We start from the raw sequence: 22,606 nt of genomic DNA on the forward strand, positions 1-22,606 counted from the left end.
ACGGAAATTCTTTCAAAAAAATTAATACATTACTTGCATTTAACGATCTTTGGTTTTCATATTAATCTCTTTATCTTGAAGTTTTTCGGTGAACACCCATTGTTTCAAAATCTCTGGATATAGTGTTTATAAAAATAACACTGCACCGAAGAAATTCGAAAACTTATTCGAAAACTGCTTTTGGAGGGAAAAACCTACCAAAATATTGAAAACATCTTAGGCTGCTCCGCAAAAATGGCTACTGAAAGAACTGTCAGAAAAATTGTTCAGTTCGCAAAACAGAACCCTTCCATAGGCTCTGGGAAAATAAGAAATGGGCTTCAACTGTCTGTTAGCGGTGTCACAATATGAAGACGTCTTTTATAAGCGAAGTTACAAGCCTGAAGTCCACGCTAGGTGCCATTTTTGACGAAAAGGCATGTTGCAAAGAGAATAAAGTTTGTTGAAGCGCATAGAGATTGGGCACAAGAGAAATGGAGGAATGTTCTGTAGAGCGATAAAAGCAAAGTCCTCCTTTTAAGGTCCAAGGGTCGTCGAGAATATGTGAGAAGTCCCTAAAATGCAGTATACGATCCACGCTACACTATAAAAGCAGTGAAGCATGGTGGAGGAAAAATTATGATATGGGCTTGCTTTTCATATTACGTGGTCGGGCCTATTTATCCCATGGGGGTATAAGGGATGCAACTGAGTATGTGGAAATTCTCGTGAAGGTTATGTTACCCTATGCTGAAAAGGAAATGCCGTTGGTTTGGGTATAACAACAAAACTATGACCCAAAGCATACGCCAAAAAAGGCAAAATCATGGTTTGCGCAGAAGAAGTTATCCGTTATGGAGTGGCCCGCTCAATACCCTGACCTTAACCCCATCGCAAATTTGTGAGGGAATGTTAAGAACGCAGTTCATAAAACAAAACCCAAGAATTCGAAAGAATTGTGGGAAGCAGTGCGTGATTCGTGGAACGCAATACAAGTCGAGAGGTGTCAGGTTTCAGTGGACTCGATGCCACGTAGATGCGAAGCGTCATAAAAAACGATGGTTATGCAACAAAGAACTAATTGTAAGCTAACATTATATGTATACCTTCATTAAACTTATAACAATTTTTCTTACTTCTTACGTAATAGATCGAGTACTTTGTCATGCACTGCTATTTTTATGAACAGCCATATTTTTAAAAAGCAGTAACGGTAAAAAATCGATAATACTTATTTTCTGTTATTATAATATTTAGATATGTGAAAAATGTAAGTTGCGAAATAGGCGCCAATAATCTGTGATTTGTCTCGTTCATTTCTTAATAAACGGAAAACATTACATTTATAAGAAATTTACACAAAATAAACCAACATTGTTTTTATTAGACAACTCGAAGCCAGACGAACGTCGACAACAATTACAAACTCTTCAAGGGACTAACAAATTAAAAAACACATTAATAAATACTTATTGCATTATAAGCAGCTACGGATGTGTCTTGTCTCAAGAAAATATACGACACTTTACAAAAATACGACATCTTGTTAGAAAAAAGGTGACAAGAGTAAACAAAACAAAACGAAAAAATAATAACAAAACGCACTCACCTAACGTAATACGTTGACTTGGCTCATACTCTAACATCTTCTTAATTAAGTCAAATAGCTCACAATGATCTTCACTCTCGGACATCAGGTACCTAAACAGTGGCTTACAATGATCGCGGACATACCGTCCAGCTGATGATTTCTCATCCCAGTCCAACTTACCATGATAAAAGTATTTTGTTTTGGTTTTACTGAAAAGAACATGATTACTACAAATTAATTTTGTTTGTGTCAATAACTGATCATAGAGAATGTAAACATGTCTCAATTTTATTACCGTGCCATACGATATGGTATCTGTCCTAAAATTCGTTCCATCATGGCAAGATGTTCACGATTATCGTGCGTTTGAAAGAGTGTAATGCCCAAATACAACTCAAATAGTATACAACTGTTCAAAAATATGATAAATATGTTAATTTTTTGAATGGAAAACAATGTTTAATGCTGAATTCTTACCCAATTGACCAAACATCGCACGGTTGCGACCATCCTAATTCGAGGATTACTTCTGGAGCTCGATAGTGACGCGTCGAAACAATTGTGCTGTGATGTTCATGATCAAAAGTAGCACTTCCAAAATCAATTAAACGAACATCTGTACTTTTAACGCGACGAACTTCGCGATTCTATAAGAAAATAATTAAATTAGATAAATTGATAAGGAAATAAAAACATAATAAAGGACGAATTGAAACTTACAATCTTATGATTATAGTGTGTTGTGTATTCAGAGTCAACGAATAAAATATTCTCAGGCTTGAGATCCGTGTGCGTTAGTCTGTTGTCATGTAAGAATTTAACTGAGTAGCAAAGTTGGTATGCCATGTGCCTCACTTGTTCCAGCGGATATGGTTCATAGTTGTTCTCTCTCTGTTTAATTTATGTAAAATAAAATAAATTATTACGTATGAAAAGACATTTTATTAATAAATAAATAAATAATTCATTTTAGTACGAGTACTTACCAAGAAATCGAAAACACTCAAACCGAGCATTTCAAATGCAATGCACATGTGTCCGTGATAATCAAACCAATCAATCATTCTTACGCACAAACTGTAATAAAAACAAAAAAGATTTTATTAGTTAAATAATAAATATATATTTGTATTTTATAATAACAATAATTTATATTTTCATATATAACCACAGAACTTCAAAAATTGGGGTTAATAATCTTTAAACCATTTAAAAGCAATTATTATTTGTCACTTGACTTTGGAATCTTTATTTAGACAAATTAAATTTATCATGAGAACAGTTTCCTTTATAACATTTTATTTATTTTTTTGAATACAATGACTTTTAACATTGCGATCCGATTGTTATTAGTTGCATTGCATTAAATAAATTCTAAAAGGAATAAACGGCTTTCTTATTTTTGTGTAATTGATTTATTTATGTAAATCGAAATGCTTAATCAAATGACAGTGGTTTTGTTCTTTATTGTTTTCAAATTATGAGTTATTAGTTTATTTAATTTGCTGAAATGCGATGGCAACTTATTAATTTTTGTCATTAGGTTGGATTAATTGCGTGCTTTGTATGTAGCTATATGAAATAAATCATTTATAATGTATTTTTGCAATAATTTGGTCTTGCAAGAAGATTTCTTAGAACAGATTTTAAGAAGCCAAGGTTCAGAAGCGGACACATTTAAATTGTTTTAAATAATTGCAAAAAGTACAAACTTATTCATTGGAGTACCAGTATACTTAACAGAGAGTTTTAATGACATACTGGTGGTTTTAAGGGTTTATCAATAATGGAATTCATTTTAAAAAGCCCCCTATTTGTGCAGGTGTCATCTTTAGCCATTGGCCAAATAAAAACTGCACCATTATTAAAAATAAAACGACACACGTTTCAGCGACGCATTTAAATTTCTGAATTCACTACAAGTAACTAAAAAATCGCAAAACATAAAAGGCCAAGTTTTTGAAAAAATCAATTACGGAAACGGATCCCAAATACAGGGTTGGGCATACAAATCTGACACATTTTAAGGACCCCTGGCTCCGCCCTACCGAGATGCGAGATATTCGTGGTTGCGAGAATAGTGTCAACATGGAGAAGTCCGCATCGTGCGTTCGTTTGCGAGCGATTTTTCATTACAAATTCTTACATTGCTGTTATTCGTGAATTTCGTAAAAAATACGAATTAAATCCTTTTGATCCGGTCGCATCGCGGAATACGGTTAAGCTATGGGTTCAAAACATTCGGGAAACGGCCCGGGCTGATAACGGTGGGTACACCAGGAAACGCTGATCGAGTTAGGAGTGCTTTACAGAAAAGTCCTCTCCGTTCGGCCGTAAAACATTTTCAAGCGTAGAAAATTTCTCGCCGATCTTTCAATAGGATGTTGAAAGCAATGCACTTTCATCCATACAAGATTCTTATCACACAAGAACTCTTACCGACCGATTATGCGACGAGGTTACAGTTTGCTAGGCAAATGTCAGCAAGGTAAGCCAGCAAAGGAATTCCACGTGAGTTCCTTATGATTAGCGATGAGGTGCATTAATTAATAAACAGAACTGTCGATACATTCCGAACGCGTAACCGTCTGGTGCGGAGTTGCAGATTGGGGGATAGTTAGCCCCTACTTTTTCACCGAAACCGTGAATACAGAGCGCTATGTCGAGATGCTACGGTCGTTTTTGGTACCACAGTTAAAGCGGAGACTGAATCGTACATTTTTCCGACAAGATAGACGTTGGAATTCAACCAACCCTTTAGTAAAGTTAATGAAGTATAAATTCCAAAAGCATTTTTATGATAATATTGAGTTGGGTTCTTCAGAATATGATCAGATTTTGTTAGGTAGAAAGTTGAAAGAGGATGGTTGCACCTCCATCAACCATTCTGATTTTTGGGAGGATTTTAGGACCCTCTTGGCAACGTCGTGAAGTTGCTTCGGGACAGTGCTTTCCTAGGGTTGCTATTATATTTTAAGCTTGCTGATAAAGTAAAAAGTGTCCCCTTTCTCTTTATCCTTCAAATCTCCGTGTATACATATTGAGTTATGCCCATTAAGGGTTCTAACCAATAGTGACAATTGATCCCTAGGGTGAAATTGGTTAAGTGGATTTGTCGATATTATTATTACATTTGTATTGTTCACCTTACTAAGTAGCACATAAAATGAAACGTAGCTAACTTGGTTTATATGTAAAGTGTCAAAAAAATGCAAATGGTGTAAAAGTATGTGTGATATTTTATAAACGGTACATTTATGAAAAGATTGTTTAACGTTTTGCGTTTGTTTAAAATTAATTAATAATGGCTGATAAGAAATCCCAATTTTTCTCTAAAAGAAGAGCGAACACTTTATAAATGTGCTTATCAAGAAAAAAAATCATTGAAAACAAAAAAGCAGATGGAGTTACGTGGAAGGAAAAGGAAACAACTTGGAAGAGAATAACATCGAATTTTAATTCCCATTCGGATTCAGCATGCTACAGAACCGTTAAAGCACTCAACAAATTTTACCAATGATATAAAAAGAAATTAGCAAGGTAGCTGATGATGATGTAGATGGAATTTTAATATATTTCCTATACAGCTTTGCAATTCCTGTTGCAACTATTAAAACAATTGAAACATGAATCCCTCCAAAATCAGCAATACTTAAAAGATGATTGCCTGTCGCAAATAATCGTAGAGCTACCAATAGCTGGTTTATAGGTGCAACTGAATTATTTCTAGAAGACGGACAATTTTGTTCAACGATTTGTTATAAAAGTCATGTATCAGACCTGTTATAAGGCCGTTCTAGATCCTTCTCGATTTGTTCTAATACATGGATAGTCATCTTTTTAAGCAAACGAAATCTTTTGAAGAAGGCCAATTCATCAAAATTAAAAAAAAAAACTCATTCCTATCGTTAACCTGCAGGGAAACCCAACTTCAATCAATTCAACAACCTCCACATCATCTTCCAGCAAATCGGCCAATTATTTAAGTTGGAACAGAGAACTAGTTTTTTGGCACAACAATTAATCACAAAACATAATTTCCACTATTTCTTTCCCATAAAATAAGTTTCACTTAGGTTCATTTATGTCAAACTTTGAGTTCTGTGCGAACCACTAAGCAGGAGTTAATAACTTATGTAGAACTTAAATAGTGTTGAGTCGAATCAGCTAACAGGCCTCAGTGACTTATGAATAAAAAAAATAAGTTAAGCTTAAGTTTGTGACTTGTGATTCAAATAAAAATTTAATTTATAAGCTAATCTGTAAATTCTAATTAGAAAAATGATTAAGGGGAAAATGTGTAAGCCATCGCTAACATTTTATAGTTTTCAAAAGCTTGAAAACTACCTTCGTTAATAGTTAAATAATACAACTAGATTAACAATTTTCAATCTACCAAATAGCTTATGAACTTTTGAATACAATACATTTATTAAATTCACAAGTCATCAACAGACAGACTTAATGGTTTTTTCATTAAAAATACGCAAATTCGTTTTTCTAGTTTCTTCTTATCTGATATAAAAATCAAATAATACTTTTACAAAGGACTTTTTTATTTTCTATCAGGTTAAGTTTTTAAAATATACTTCTTTAAAAATCCAAAACAAGATATTTTAAGGCTATACGGTTCTTTTAGTATATCACTTAACTTTTTGAAATACTTACTAGTTTTGAAAAAAAAACTTGAATATTATGATTTCGAGGGACTGAACTTCATTTTGAAGTAAAAAAGTATCCATTTTTAACGTTGTTTCATTAATATATTAAAAACAAACTTGATCAGATAGCCTTGTTTTGGAAACTGAAGATTGAAATATAAATTTGGAAAATCATCACACATTTTATAAAACAATAAAAAATAGTTTCATGAATTTACATTGCCCAGTTTTGGCTAACTGACAATTGTAGATATGGCTGTGGTTGAAAACCGGCATGAAGAAACAAATTTAGAGGACCAAAACACTACAATAATCTCTAAGCTGTATTAGTCATTCCAGAGGAGGTTAGTATACTAGAACCTTCCTAGGATAAAATCTATGCACTAACAAATTATTTTAAAAGTTTTCTTTCAAAAATCAAGGAATGGTAATTCGTAAGAAGAATTCAGCCCTATCACGAATTCCATGGCAATCGGAAACTTTTACGAATACCGAAAAAAAGTTATTACCAAATAATTTCGTGAGCAGGTTTTTCGGAATTCGTGATAGGCCTGATTAATTCGTTTTCAATAATAATAGGTTTATTTTTTCTTATGGGTTACGTATTGGGGTTTGAATTATTTTTTAATATGCAATACAATTATGGATCCTGATTTGAATAAGGGTTAGATTTCATTATGGCCGGTAGATGCATATTTTGATTTGTAACGTAAAGTAGTGTGAATTGTTGTTGATAGAAAAGCAGCAGAAACATTTAAAAGGTAAATAAACATATAAGGATCTTTATTTTCCCAGGTTAACCTTTTGAGTTCTTGAAGATAAAAAAAAGGATGCTTTACTTCGACAACAAGAAAATAATCTAAAGTACTGAAGCTAGTTGAAGATAACTTTGTATTCTAAGTATAAACACAAAAAAAGATGACTTGAGGTCTACATTTTGTAACATTTAACAAAAATACTTACTGATCACAATTGGGATCCTTTTGAGCAATTTTTTCCAGTGCATTAATTTCTAATTTAGCAGCTTCACGATATTTCTCAACATTCTTTATAATCTTCAAGGCCATGCAGTGATCCCTAAAGAAATAAAAAAACAAATTTGTATCAAAATGTAATAAATCATTGAAAAATCTAATTTAAAATAAACTAACCTTTCCATGTCTTTGACCTTAACGACACGTCCAAATGTGCCTTCGCCCAGTGTAGCCATGATTTTATCTGTAAAATTTAAAATAACCATTGAAACTTTCACAGAACTTTCAATCTCCTAGATTTTTATTTTATTAAATATTTATTTTTTAAATATATAATTGATGTTTCTTTAAAATTTTATTGATACAATTTTTTACTAAAGTTTTTTTTTTTTAAATACTTTTTTGTGAACAAAAAAATCAATGAGTGAAATTTATACCGTTTTGTTTTCGTACGTTCGTTCGATCAACCGTGTGTTACCATTATAATTGATTTTTAAATATTAAAACAAAAAATTATTCAATTATTTGATTTCTTCGTCGAAAAATTAAAACAAAAATTATAAAGAAATTCCTTATGATTTTATTTCGCGGGAAAAAATATGTAATATCGACTTTAAATTTAAATTTACTCTTCGAATTTTCTCGGAAAAGAATTTATGTCGTAAATATATTTTTATGAAATTTGTTTTATAAATTTGATAAAAATACATTAAACTACGCGTTTTTGTTGCATTTGAAATACTTTTTAATTAATAACAAGATTTGAAGGAAGAAACAAAAAATCAATAGATAGCTCGAAATAAAAATTAAAAATTTAAAACAGAAAAAAAATTAAAGAAAATTATAAATGGAAATGTTTTTTTCTATTTTAATTTTTTGGTTTTGGTTTGTTTTTTTTTGTAAAAAAAATTGTCACGAACATCTGTTATGAAGAATGTCGCCGGTGTGATATATCAAGTGGCCATCAGCGTCATCTTGAATAACTGGCTTTGCTTGCTGTATTCAGTACACATAGTTGGGGGTTTGGAGGTTTCATCATCATCATCGTCGTTAAAGTCATCATCATCATAGTCATCATTGATATTATCATTCATCCATCCATCCATCAGAGAGTCATCAGTCATCGTGAGTGTAGGGGGGTTAAGAAAGGTTCAAGAAAGCATCATCGGGATTCCAGAACAGACACAGAGAGAAGAAGTAGCACACATCATCAGAATGGTGAGAGAGTCGAATGGAGGCGAGGCGAGGCGACAACGCAGCAATTGGCACATTAACCATCAACCAAAACCATTTTTCAGTAGTTACCCAAGTTGTTGTTGCACAGAGTTGAAGTTGTTGTTGTTGATTTAATTTCACAATTCATCAATCAATGTTGTTCACACCATGATTAACCATCATCATCATCATAATCAGAAAAAAACACGAGAAAAATACGGATCGTTTTTCGGTAAGAAAATTAGTTCGGACAAAGTTTTTTTTTTGTTTTGTTTCATAACAAAATTAATTAAAACAAAAAAATTATATATAAATATTGTTTTTTTTTTTTTTTATAAAACAGAAAAAATATATTAATGTATTAATTTATTGAAGATAAATCTATTATTATTTAGTTTAGTTCTTAATTTTCTCTTTTTTTTTTTGCAAAATCAACACAAACAAATTATGCAAATTATTAATTTTTTTCTTTAAATCAGGAATTTTGTGTTTCACTTGATATAAAATAAATTGTTTGGAATAAGTAAAAATTAAAAAATTGGAGATTTGAACTTGAAACAGTAACAAATAGAACAGAAACTATTCTGCTTTAAATTATAAAAATTAAAAATAATTTAAAAAAAATATGGAAGTTACATTACTAAAGGGTTTAGAGACGCTACATTTGGAAATACAACTTAAACACAAAATAGAAGAGAGTTAAAAAAGGTTAAAAAAGGAGAATATGGCGAAAAACAACTTTGCTAAACTTTGATAACCTAATGGATTGCATTTTGTAAAATAAGCTTTTTTAAAAAATATCACTTTCCTACTTCAGTTCTCTTAAATTTAATTATTCTTTGCTGTTAAATTACCTACTGAAACAAATTTAGTGAAATTAAAAAGAAATAAGTTCCACATTAATTCCCACATATGATATTTATAATTTTTGAAGGGTGTCATTAGGCAGGTTCAGACAACATAAGGGTCTTGAAAGTAAGGCAAATTTCTGATTGGCCAGGTGTCAAAAAATTGCTTTCCAATTAAAACAATTTTATTGGATAGTTAGTCGAGAAAAAACTCCCTAACCATCAAATCAATTCCACTTGTGTCATAATGACAGCGAATCATAATTTAAAATTTTGTCATTCAACTAATAGCTGAACTTTATTACTTTGTGGTTTATTTATTTTTTGTATTATTCTATTTCATGTTGAATGTTAAAAGGGATAAATGTCAAATTGGAAAAGGAATCATTCCATTTTTTTTGTAAAATACAAAATACGGATTTAGATGGAATTGTAAGGAGATTTTTATTGTTGTAAGTGAAGTAAAGTTCCGAGTTTGAAGTTTATGACACATGAAAAAGTAAGTTTTTGCTTTGGCCAAAATGTACGTTCAAAGAATGCAAATGTAGTCCCTTCTGTTGTCTGAACCTGCCCATTTTGAATAGCCACCTGTCACCTTTTGACATTTCACAAGCATAACTTACTACATGTTAAAATTTACAATGAATTTTGTGAAACAATATCAATTTTTCAGGAAATGTTAACCACCCGTGTTATTTATGGAAAAAGTGATCACAATTCGGCACCGAAATCTTTGACATTTAGATTCTTTGGATAAAGTGTGTAAAGCTCTATTAAAAAGCTCTATTTAAAAACCCAATTTATTAAACGGTTTTCAAATGGTGAATGTGGATTAAAACATTAGAAGTTGCTTTTCTTAAGTGTCAATTTTTGAAAAAAGCTTGATATTAAATTATCAAAGCGGGGTTTTTAGTTCTTCTGACGTAAGTAAACAATTGAAGTTTTGAGAGGCATCTTTTTTTTTTTTTGTTATCTACAAAACTTACTCCATTCCAATTTTTGTATTGCGTTGCACTTAGCTTGTCATTTAATAAAAATAAATCAATAAATCTAAGAGTTCAAAATGAGTAAAAATCAGTCCGCCTTTGGCTGTCAAAAATGAATTTCTACATTTTTCAAATAATTTTGAACCTTGAGCTTCTCAAAATAACAAGCGAGATGGCTCAAAAATCCGTTAACAAGAAAATTAGGTTGTTTAACATAGCCAAATAACCTCCTGTCTTCTCGAGTTATTCAATTAAATTAACTTTTTGGTAAGAATGTTACTAATGGAATACATTCTCTCTCAAAGCTTCAATAAACTAGTCGTCAAAATAACATTTATTTTCTGCCCAAGAAGCAAGACAATACTTATTTGAGGCACTAAGACGTCCTAAATTAGAATCTTGCCATTACATTTTTTTTATCACATCAGGTTTTTTGAAATACGGCCTTTTAAAAATGCTAAAAACAATTAGTATTTTTAAGGCTATGTTAAAACTCAAAATATCTTTTTAATAAGAAATCGTATGATGATTTTGCAAAGTATAAATCTTTCACTTCTAGATACAATTTAAATCATTTTAGTATATAAATTAGCTTCTTGAAATTCTTATTAGTTATGAGTCTTTACTTGACTCTATATGAAGTTTTAAGCAAACTTTCAATTAAATAGTTTCATAGTTTTTTAAAAATACGTTTAAATACGGAGTTGTGGAAGAACGCCCTTAACTTTATCCATAAAATAAACAGGCCTAAATGCAGCAATATAGCTGTCTCAATTTGATACCGCAGTTTGCACTCTTCACATTGGAAATGTCGCCATTTTATTTTTTATTTTTTGTTTCTCCGGCTATCCCTAATTTAAATTTCATTATGAAACTGAACTTTCAAGAGTAAGTCGAGGAGTGCAAACTGCGGTAAGTTTCTTGTGAACTTAAATGAACTAAATATGTTATTTTTTCCGAAATAAAATATTACATACAAATCAATCGTAAAAACTTATTAATTTCGAGCTCCTCGACTATTCACATGAGCACGACCAACGAATGAACGAATATTCGTCGATTTTAATATTTCTTTCACTTGAGAGTTTTCAATTCGTCTCGAATGAAGTTTGACAAGGAGCCAGAGCCAAACACTATTCACCACTGATAGCAAAACAAGAATGATTTTTTTAGGTTAAGTACGCGCGATTATTTTATTCGTTGCGAGTGTGGATAATGTGGAACGCGAATAAAGTTTGACAGTTCGTATCAACTACATTTTGTTTTATTAAATTTATTAATATATGATATTGAAAAGTAAAAGTATCCATCATAAATCAAATAGAAACTATACTGCCATCGTTTTATAGTTGATTATGGTTGATGCGAACTGTCAAACTTTATTCGCATTCCACATTATCCACACTCGTAACTAATAAAATAATCGAGTGTATTTAACCTAAAAAAAATCATTCTTGTTTCGGTTTCGGTGGTCAAAGTCAAACTTCATTCGCGACGAATTAAAAACTCTTATGTGAAAGAAATGTCAAAATCGATGAATATTAGTTCATTCCTTGATCGTGCTCATGTGAATAATGCTTTATTTATCTCGCACATGAGCTACGAACTGCGCACTGTGGATGTTCGCATATTTTGACTTTTCTTTCACATGAGTTTTATTTCTATTCGCATACAGCGACGAATTGTCAATTTATAATTACCCTTTTCAACAAACAAAACAAGTGGGGTATAATTATGAGGTTAAGTTGAGCGCGAACAATTTATTCGTTGCAGTGTGGATTGTATGTGGAACGCGAATAGAGTTTGACAGTTCGTAGCAAACACACTGCAATTCGTTACTACCAAATTCTTTTTACAAAATTGTCTTATTATAGTGAACAAAATGCAAATTTTATTATCCTTACATAATTGTCAATTGGTTTCTTATAATTTAAATGAGTTTTTGTATGAAATTGACTTTTTGAAATGTTTAAAATCACGTTCATTCGTTGTTCGCTCTTATGTACAAGGTCCTTTAGTGCTGATTTCAAATTAAAACTTTAGTTTTAACAATTTGCTCAGGTTTTAAAAATACATATTTTCAACATGATTTTTATATTTTTTAATATATTTCGAAAACTTGATATAGTAGAATTGTTTAGAGAACAAAAGCAAAGGTTACTTTCAAACGGTTTTAATGTTTCTGTTGAAAACCGTTTTAGCAATGGCTTAGTGTTTTTTTCAGATTTTTGTAGGACAGGTGAAATTTAACAACAAATCATGTTTTTCGAAAATTATATTAAATAATATAAAGAATTCAACTAAATATTGAAGAAATGGAAGATTTGGATGTTTTTGAAAAAAAACCTTCTTCTTAAATAAATTAGGCAGCTTCAAAAAGCCTAATAAAGTTTTTTTTTCGCGTATTTTAAAAAGTAGTGTCTCAAAAACCTGACGTGATACATTAATTTTGAAATCGGATTTGAATGAGAGCCACCATTGGAAAAGTGCAATTTTATTCAAAGTAAGAAAAGCTTGTCAACTAGTGTTAGCTCGCTTCATTAATTTATTCACAAAGTTGACGAGAATAATTCCGTAAATTTGTTGACACATTTCATACAAAGGTTTAAGAATTTCCTTTAAGAACTTTTGTGATGCAACTTTGGCAAATTAATCAAGAATCAAGATTAATAAAGAATTAAGGGAATAGAAACTTTAATGAACGTGTAATTGTTTGACGTTTTCTCTCGCATACCACAAGGTTGCCATTTCGGTCCAGTTCTGTTTGTTTAATTTGTATTATTACCAATAAGAGTGTTTTCTTTGTTATAAGTGAGCTCTTTCAGTGGACTTTTAATTAATGTGGAACGTTTGATATCTTTTTAAATCATAATAGAATATTTAACTTCTTTTAATTAAAAATTATTGTAATATTTTATTTGAACCTTGTTTTGTTTGCGCAAAAAATAAGTTGTTAACCTTTATGTTTCTATCCAATTAATAACTTCAAAGTATAAACAAAAGTATACTTTCTACCGAGCCTGCTTATTTTGTTTAATAACTAGTTATTTAAAAAATTTGTATATGTTATCCTTTTTTTTCTTTAATTCTTAATATTTTACACTAAAGTACCTAAAAAAGTATAAAACTTAAAAATCCTTACACTTTATTAATTCCATAATATTTGTTTCTGTTTCACAAAAAAAAAAACAAAAGTTTAAAAAAATAAGCAAAGTTCAAGATTTTACCTATAGTATAAAACTGTGATTAGTAGAGACACTCCAAAATATTTATTTAAGTACACAACATTTTAGGCAAGCACAAATTGCAGGCACAAAGTTAGTCTCACTTAGTCGGTTGAGATTCCATCTGGAAATTTTATTAATTAAACAAATCAACACAAAAACAAAAATAAACAAAAACACAAATCAATAAATAAAATTTGTCAAATGTGTGTTTTTTTGGTTTGGCGATATATAAGAGTTTAATTGTTATTAATTATTAAGCTCGATTTTTTTTGTTTGGCTTGCACAAGCTTAAGCAGCAAAAGAAAACCTTAAACTAATTTTAAAAACTTTAAAAGTAGAATTAAAAAATCCTTACAAAGGAGTAAAGTGTTTTTGGAATGCGTGACTTGTGCCCATACAAAGCCGATGAAGACGAAGACTTGGCTAACGAGTACATGGCAGATGCTGCTGCCGAGGAATTGGATGCTGTTGCTCCAATATTTGGCTTCCTGCTGTTCAACAATCGATTGTGATTGCTGTCAAACAAATAGGACTTGTAGGAGGCAGGGTATTTGCTAAGGTGACTACCACTACTAGCGGCAGATCCTGCTGTTGGCAAAACCATGGGATTATAAAACTGTCGACTACTAACAGCATAATCTCTGGGATTGAAGTGCAGATTTTGATCACGCGTGGCATAACGATCACGATCATTACGCAATATCGACGCAGGAGGGGATTTAAGTTTTCGACTTGAGCCAGAGGCTGTGATGGTGGGGGCTGTAATTTTTGATGTTGTGGCGGTGTTGGAGGAAGAGGAGGAGGTTGTGTTGTTGTTGTTTCTGTCGTTTATTGTATCGTGATTGATTTTTGTGGATTTAGTAGATTTGGGCGAACTTCCACGACTGGGGCTAGTTACATGAGATCGTTGGTTGTCCTCATCCTTGCTACCATCGGTGACTGTTGTCTTGGTGTCATGTTTTTCGTGTCCCTGTTCGTCGTAGGCATCATCCTGGGCGTATTTCATGATCATTTTCTTGATTTGTTTTCTCTTGGCGATGCGATCGGAAAAAGCCCTCGCTTCTGCATCATTGTTGTCTTCTTTGAGAGCTGCCAAAATTGCAGCATTGTCTTCCGATGATCGGTCTTCACCTTCTTCGTATTCCCGCATATCGAAGTCGGAAATATTGCCTTGGGTTTTTGACCGTTGCACTCCATACGAACTGCGGTTATTTCGCCCGGTGAACCGACTGCTGGCTGAAGCAGTGGCTGCGGCTGCCGCATACGGTTCACGCTCATAGTCTGGAATATGGTATCGCAAGGCTACCGAATCACCGGTAGTGTTATTGCGGCGATACGATTTCTGCCGTCTTCTCGAACCGCCTTCAGGTTCGTAGTGGTTATTCAGATCGGCGTACAGTTCGTCGGGATCATAACGCGACTTGTACTGGTTCTCCTTGTCCGATCCCCGAGAACCGTCGTAGTAGTGGCTATAGTCCAATCCACTGCGAGGCTTAAAACTCGAGGCATATCTATTCGTAGGATCATAGGCCGAGTCTTTGTATCTGCTTCCCGCAAGAAGGGGATCATACTCGTAGCTATTCAGTCCCCGACCATAACGTGGACTGTCATTCAGCGTGGTCAATTCTGGTCGAGATCTACCATTGCTGCTTGTCAAATATCCACTATCAGCCGAATCAACCAAATATTTGGTTGTTTTATTCCGTCCCGCTAATCGATATGGCGTTCGTTCTTTTCTATCGGCAGTACTAAATGAATACGAGCTGCCAAGACCAGCTCCTGACGTACTTGGTATTTGAACTGATGTCGAGGAACGTGCCAATGGATTTCCTGGGCCATCTGGTTCGAGTGTTTTGTCACGATCTTTGTCATTGTGACGTTTTCTCCTGGCAAAACGATCCAAAACATCCGAGTATTTCGATTCGAGGCGGGATATTGTCGAAACTGACTTACCATCGGCTATTGGCGTTTTATTTCTATCGCCATTGTCTTTTTTCTAAGATTAGAATAATTATTGAGTACTGATTTTCTTGAAAGTCATAAATTTAGGAAGAAAGTTTTGCTCGAAAGATGTCAACACATACAAACGTCAAAGTGACATCTGTCATTTTCGAAGGAAAAAGTACACATGAGGTTATTTTTGTCCTATCAAAAATTAGACATGAGAAAATTGGCAACTTATAGAAAAGTGAAAACCCGTTGACCTCGAAACAAAAGCATAGTTTCAATATTAACGACCTGTTTTGAATTATTTTTAAATATAAGAAGGAATAACAAATTTATATTTATTTTTAATAGAAAACAAAAATCAAATCATAAACAATTAAATTAAAAGTCTCTATAAAACAAAATGGCCCGCAAATAGATTCTATACGACCTTCCTGTTCATTCTCTGTGTTTGTGTATATGACTTTGTGAGAGCGCAATATTATATTTTTCTAATTAAGTTTCTTTGGCATTGTTTAAATTCGTAAAGCAAAATAAACTTAAAATTCAATTTTAAAGCATTCGAAATAAGCAAATGCCTATAAATCTCACATTTTGGAAAGAGCTTTTTTTCTCATTTTAATGAAAATAAACAAATAAAATATAAGCAAATTAATTTCCCACATTTTGTGAATCAACTTATAATTTTTGTTATTTTTCGAAAACGAAAAATATTTCACGTCAATTGAATTTTTGAAAGAAGAAAAAAAAAGAAAGCTATTGGCAGCACAGGTACACTATACGCCTCCGCGCTTCCACATACACAACATACACAAAGATGATTTATTCCAGATTTCTGACTCAGAAATGTCAACGCAAATCGTATTTCGAAAACTTATGACAGTATTTGTTTTGCAAAACTTTCCTCCCATCATTTTTGAAATTTTTATTTTAAGTCTTTTAACTAACTTTTGTGGTTGAAACTGTTGTTGATTCGTCATCACGTCGACCGAATGTACGCATTAACGGTTTATAATACGAACTAACTGGACTTAGATTCGAACGTAACCTATCTAGAGCGGATGAGATTCCGGTACCACTTCCATAGCCGGACGTTGATGTGTTGTAACGATTCCGACTGCGATCACTCATGGAATCGTTTTTTGAATTGATATCTGGAGCGGATTCCGATGGACTTAGCTCGAAGCTATTATTTTTTTTAAACACAGAAAAGAAACGTCCGTTTAGTTTTTTTTATTTTACAGTGAATTTCAAAGCAGAAATTTTACTTATTTTTGAAATATATGTATATTTTTTTGTTACGAAAAGAAGAAGATTGAACGTTGAAAATGTGGAGCTTCACGTCAAAAACGAGTGGTTTTCACGGTTTCACTGATGAGACTGGGTAAATCGAATCTCAACACGAAAAAAATTTCCCACAGGTTAATATCTAGTGAGGGCAAGTTGTAGACGTCGCGACGTCAGTGGGGGTAAAAGTAGAAGAAAAATGTAAATTATCGGTTTTGAAAATTATTTTTTTTTCGGGGGTGTTGGAAAATTAAATTTCTTCTCTCTTCAATTTTAACGGCTGGTTTTTCTCGGAAAGAATAGCTAAAGACAATTTTCCCCTTATAGCAAAAAAAAAATTAAAAGATGAAAATGACGTATCTCGGACAATTTTTTGAATAGGTAGGGTCTTGGCATATTTTTAAAGCTTTCAGAGACTCGTCTGCTTTACCTGCTGCGTGTGCAATAAAGTGCGTTCGCATTGAGCTAGATCAACTTGAATGGGTTCTCTTGATCTAAATTTAAAATATATTTTTTTTTAATTTTAATTGACTCGAAATATTAAATAAATAAGTCTGAGAGTCTAGAGATTTAGTTCAGTTTTTTTTTGTATGTGCGCCTATTTTATTATTTTTGAGGTATTTTTATTTGATGCAACTTAGCTCTAGCACTGGGACAATGTCATCTATAGATGTGCATCATCAGCAGCAGCAGCACAACATTATATCAGAAGTAGTGAATTATTATTGATGCAGTGAGACGAAAGTGATATGTGGTTATTTGGAGCTTCCTTCCGGTGTGAAATGAAGAAAAACATGAAAAATTTATTGTTGAAACATGTGTTTGTGTTGAGGAGATGTCAAAATGACAGAGTGAGAAAATAAAAGCACGTTTCAATATCATGTGCTCTACGAAAACATTTTTTTTTTGTAACATTGACATCAATACAAGTTTTTTATTTAAGTGTTTAAACAGCGGGGACCCTGGCTGACAGTTCTTCTTTTATGAGAGATTTGATTTTAGATTTGAAGAAAGGATGAAGGAAGAACGCTCCAAACTGTCAAAATTATGAAATTTCATATTTTGTTGTTTGTTGGAACTGATTTGGAGAATAAAATCTCTAACGATCACCATTTTATCACAAAGTAAAAAATGAACCATAATTTGACTACTGTCAAAATGACAGAGTGAGGAAATAAAAGCACGTTTCAATGTCATGTGCCATACGAAGAAGATATTTCGAAAACATTTTTTTTGTAACATTGACATCAATACGAGACAGTTCTTCTTTTATGAGAAATTAGATTTTAGATTTGAAGAAAGGATGAAAATTAGAACGCTTCAAAGGTTGAAATGTCATATTTTGTCGTTTGTTGGAACTGATTTTTTTTTTTTTTATAATAAGCGCACACTCAAGGGGATATATTACCCTTATTATGTAGACACAGTGTGAGCACTAGGAAAGGGAGAGAGGGGTTGAAAGGAGATGTCGGTGCACATTGGTTTTGAATTCCTGAATATTGCAATAGCTGACAGAGTGAGGAAATAAAAGCACGTTTCAATATCATGAGCTCAACGAAGAAGATATCTTTTTTTGTAACATTGACATCAATACGAGCTTTTTATTTAAGTGTTACAACAGCGCGGGGACCCTGGATGATAGTTCTTCTTTTATGAGAAATTTGATTTTAGATTTGAAGAAAGGATGAAAACTAGAACGCTTCAAAGGTCAAAATTATGCAATGTCATATTTTGTTGTTTGTTGGAACTGATTTGGAGAATAAAATCTCTAACGTTCACCATTTTAACAAACTGTCAAAAATAAACATTAATTTGACATCTGTCAAAATGACTGTGAGGAAATAAAAGAACGTTTTAATGTCATGGGAAATACGAGGAAGATATCATTGAAAACATTTTTTTTGTAACATTGACATCAATACGAGTTTTTTATTTAAGCCTCAATTTGATACCTGTCAAAATGACTAAGTGAGGAAATAAAATCTCGTTTCAATATCATGTGCTCTTCGAAGAATAAATCTTTTTTTGTAACATTGACATCAATACGCGTTTTTTATTTAAGTGTTACAACAGCGCGGGGACCTTGGATGACAGTTCTTCTTTTATGAGAAATTCGATTGTAAATTTGAAGAAAGGATGAAAACTAGAACATTTCAAACAGTCAAAATTATGAAATGTCATATTTTGTTGTTTGTTGAAACTGATTTGGAGAATAAAATCTATAGAGTTCGCCATTTTTACAAACAGTCCAAAAATGGAGCAGTTTATACAGATCAAAAATCATCTGTCAAAACTATTGTCACTAAAACTATAAAATTATTACAAAGTTTGTATAACGCCAAGAGAATTTTAAAGATTGATTTTTATTATAAAAGTATTAGATACTTTTTGATTGAAAAAAAAAACTTATTTAAAATAAGGACCGTTCTGCTGAAAAAAACTGAAAACACAAACAACTAATTTTGTTAAAAAATTACTTTCATGTCTCCGTATTTCTTGTTCTAAGGTGAAAAAATACTTTTGTTCATAAAATCTGCCATTTAAAATTAATTTTGACAATTTAATTATAACTGACAGCATTCGTACAACTATCACCTGTCAACTTAAATTGTTAAAAATGGAATGTAATTATAAAACATATTCTTATTGGAAATTCTATATCCATTAAGAAATGGCACACAAAAATTGATATTTTAAATTCCTTGAAGTGGACATCATTCAGAATATGGTAAGAATTGGTTTTGACATTTGCATTGAACTTCAAACAATAATTATAGATGACGGAAATTTCCGTAAAAGTGGGATCAACACGATTTATTTTGTTGTGACATTTGAAGACATAAAACTAGAACTATGCCTTGAAATTGATTTTTTAAAAAGCGGTTCCTGATGTCTTGTTTTTTTCCTTAGCTAAAAAAATGTCACAAAACCATGAAAATAAACATTTCCGCCAAGTCAACCGAAAAAAGAAACACTTCCTGTGTTTGGTGTTTTTATTTACTTAAAGGTGCCTTAACCATGGTTTTCAAAACATGACCAAGAAAACAAAGTAACCTCGCATTATTTACCTATATAGTTTTGAAAAACAAACGAGTAGTTCGTTGTTTTATGTATTTAGAATTAGAACCGCTAACCTTGAACTCGAACATAATACAGAAAGAGAGAGAGAGTGAGAGAAAGAATTTGATTCGAGAGAATCCGAAAGGAAAGCATTATTTTAATAGTTTTTCTTTCTCTCACTTTTGAAAAAAAAGAAAACATTAAACTCACACACTACAAAAATTGATGAATTTTCTATAAATTCAAAAATAGAATTAGAAAAATTTGGCAACGCGCGTACGCAGAATTGAAATGTTTAGACAAAAAAAAAATAACAAAATTATAAGAATTAATTCGTACAAAGCTTTCATTTGAAAAGCTTTCGCATCAAACCTGTTGATAAAAATACATTTTTGTCTTCTTGATTGGATTTTTCTTTTCGTTTCGATTCGATTAAATGTTAGCTAAACTTAGGCGAACGCTATTTTTATCATTTAAATTTTCTTCTATTCATTTCTTGATTCGTTTTATGTTTGAGAAACTTGTGATTTGTGATTAATCTTAGTTCAAGAAGGATAATCAATATCTTTTATTGTCCTTAGAACCACCTTTAAATGACACTTTTATTTGGGCGTTAATACAAAAATAAAGTAACGATTCGTTACTCTTAAACTTAAGGAGTTTTGACATTTAGTCATCGCGCAAAGTGTCAAACTCTCATTTTGTTTTTATATAACTTTTAGCATTTGATAAAAAATCACTGCAACTTGACATGCACCATTATTAAACCGTTAATCTTCTTCTTTTCATTTTAAAGGAATTAATTTAACTTTTTTCAAAAATTGGTTTGAAGTATTTTTTTTTTGTGTTACCGATTTTGCCTTTTTTCAGGTCTTTCGCTTGGATTTCGACGAAATCTTTGCAGCAGGCTGTTGCAACTATCCGACAATAACTGTGTAACACTTGCTGTCGAGCTTCGGATATAACGATTGCGCCTCGGCGTTGATGATGATGTTGCAGTTGTTGCGGTAGATGGTGTTGAAGATGATAATGATGATGCCGTCGTCGTTGTAGCAATCGATGCTGAAGATGGCGACACTGCTAACTCGACTGGCGGTGGTGTTAAAGTTTTTCTCGACGCAATCGTTGAGCTTTTTTCGCGTTTTTCCATTCTATTTATTTATTTTATTGTAGGTTTTTTTTGTTTTTTTTTTTTAAATTTAAAAACTTATTTTTCTCTTAGCAGCACATTATATTATAATTAATTAAATGTAAACATGGAGCAACAATTTTTAAATATTGTTCTCTTCATTTTACTCTGTAAATCACACACAGTCAGATGCGTTGTTTAAGGGAAGAAAAATTGCAAATTTAATTTACGAATAATTATTATTATAGGAACGAGTGGGAAGACAATAAATATTTTGTTTACAAAGAAATTTATTTCAAACTGAGGCAAATAGGAATGTTGCTGAATTTATATTTGGAAGAACAAAATAAATACAAAAATCTAACTAAACGTAGGTAAATATATAAAAATTAGAATTCCTAAGATCTTTGGGTCAATCAATTTCGAAAAAAATACGAAATTCCTTTAGATAGAAACAAATATTTGAAATCTCGGATATATTATAGGGTAAACAAGGGTAAATTTACAGTAAGGTCAAATATAACTTTCAATGTTAAGATATAATAGTTTCTGGGAACATTTTTATTTGAGGGGACCAATCTCCATAAATTTGTTGTTCATCAATATCTATTTTCAAACTTTAGATTAAATGCAAAAAATAGTCAATAGTTATCACCCCTTAAACCCATCCGTAATGTGTTATTGTAGGTACATATATGTCACCACTTCTATGGTCTTCAAAAACAAGTTTTATGTAGAATAGCTCGCTTCTAAGATAGCTGTCATTTTTGACATCTGTCAAGTGAAAACTGAGCCATAATTAAAAGTAGTACGATAAACGGTAAACATTTTGTTCAATTACACCGTTCAAAGCTCTGCTTATTTTCTTGAACAGGTGATCCGAATTGGCTATCGAGGTTTGTGATATGACACTTTAAGTTACATGAATGATAAGGCCAATGCCTCACAATAGACTCAATATTTTTAAGATAAAGTTACCAAAGACGAAAAGCCGATTTTTTTTTATTTTACATTAAAATTTCTTTTGCATTAAAATAAACATTAAACATCCATTGATTTCCATTACAAAAATACTCGTTTTTTTAAATATTTAAATGAAATGCTTTTCAAAATAGAAAATGTACATTTATTTAGAAAATTGTCAGATAAGAAAATGTACATTTATTTAGAAAATGTCTAGCCACATAACTTTTCTGCTTTCAAATAAAACTGATAGTGTCATCATAGCCCAAGTTAGACGGTAAAACTACTTGTCAATAAAAAACACTATTTGACATATGAGTTCAACTTTTGAACCTAAACAATCGAATTGTGAACTGAAAGCAAAAGTTGAACTGCACATGACACAATGAAAATAACACGTTCGATGACAGTTAGTTTACTTTTAAGGATGTGTTTAATAGTTATCACACTTTAAACCCAGAATTGCTCGCTTTTAGTTAGCTGTCATTTTTGACATTTGACAAGTGAAAACTGAGAAATAGCTAAGAATAGTACGATCAACTTTTCAAACGTTTTCAAATATGGCAAACGGTTACAATTACACCGTTCAAAGTTCTGCTTGCCTTCTTGAACAGGTGATCGGAATTGGACTTCGAGGTTTGTGATTTTACACTTTTAGTTACATAAAAGATAAGACCAATGCCTCAAAATAGACTCAATATTTTTAAGATAAAGTTATCAAAGACAAAAAGCCGAAAAT

The 22,606-nt window shown here is 31.8% G+C and overlaps 1 protein-coding gene across 2 annotated transcripts in view; it reads right to left on the reverse strand.

The window, feature by feature from the left end:
• The window catches only part of LOC129951391 (AF4/FMR2 family member lilli), a 54,689-nt gene that overhangs the window by 5,293 nt on the left and 26,790 nt on the right, over nt 1–22,606 (reverse strand). Inside the window, exons 3-10 of one of the 2 annotated variants that reach the window (XM_056063515.1) lie at nt 8,126–8,201; nt 7,383–7,449; nt 7,195–7,308; nt 2,557–2,647; nt 2,291–2,461; nt 2,048–2,217; nt 1,866–1,979; nt 1,589–1,797 (exon numbers count right to left, since the gene is read on the reverse strand). In XM_056063515.1, the coding sequence (XP_055919490.1) occupies nt 1,589–1,797; nt 1,866–1,979; nt 2,048–2,217; nt 2,291–2,461; nt 2,557–2,647; nt 7,195–7,308; nt 7,383–7,449; nt 8,126–8,201 (1,012 nt within the window). The remainder of the gene's footprint in view (nt 1–1,588; nt 1,798–1,865; nt 1,980–2,047; nt 2,218–2,290; nt 2,462–2,556; nt 2,648–7,194; nt 7,309–7,382; nt 7,450–8,125; nt 8,202–22,606) is intronic. The other variant, XM_056063523.1, reaches the window with a different exon arrangement.

The sequence above is a fragment of the Eupeodes corollae genome, chromosome 1 (assembly GCF_945859685.1).
Source record: "Eupeodes corollae chromosome 1, idEupCoro1.1, whole genome shotgun sequence".
Lineage (NCBI taxonomy): Eukaryota > Metazoa > Arthropoda > Insecta > Diptera > Syrphidae > Eupeodes > Eupeodes corollae.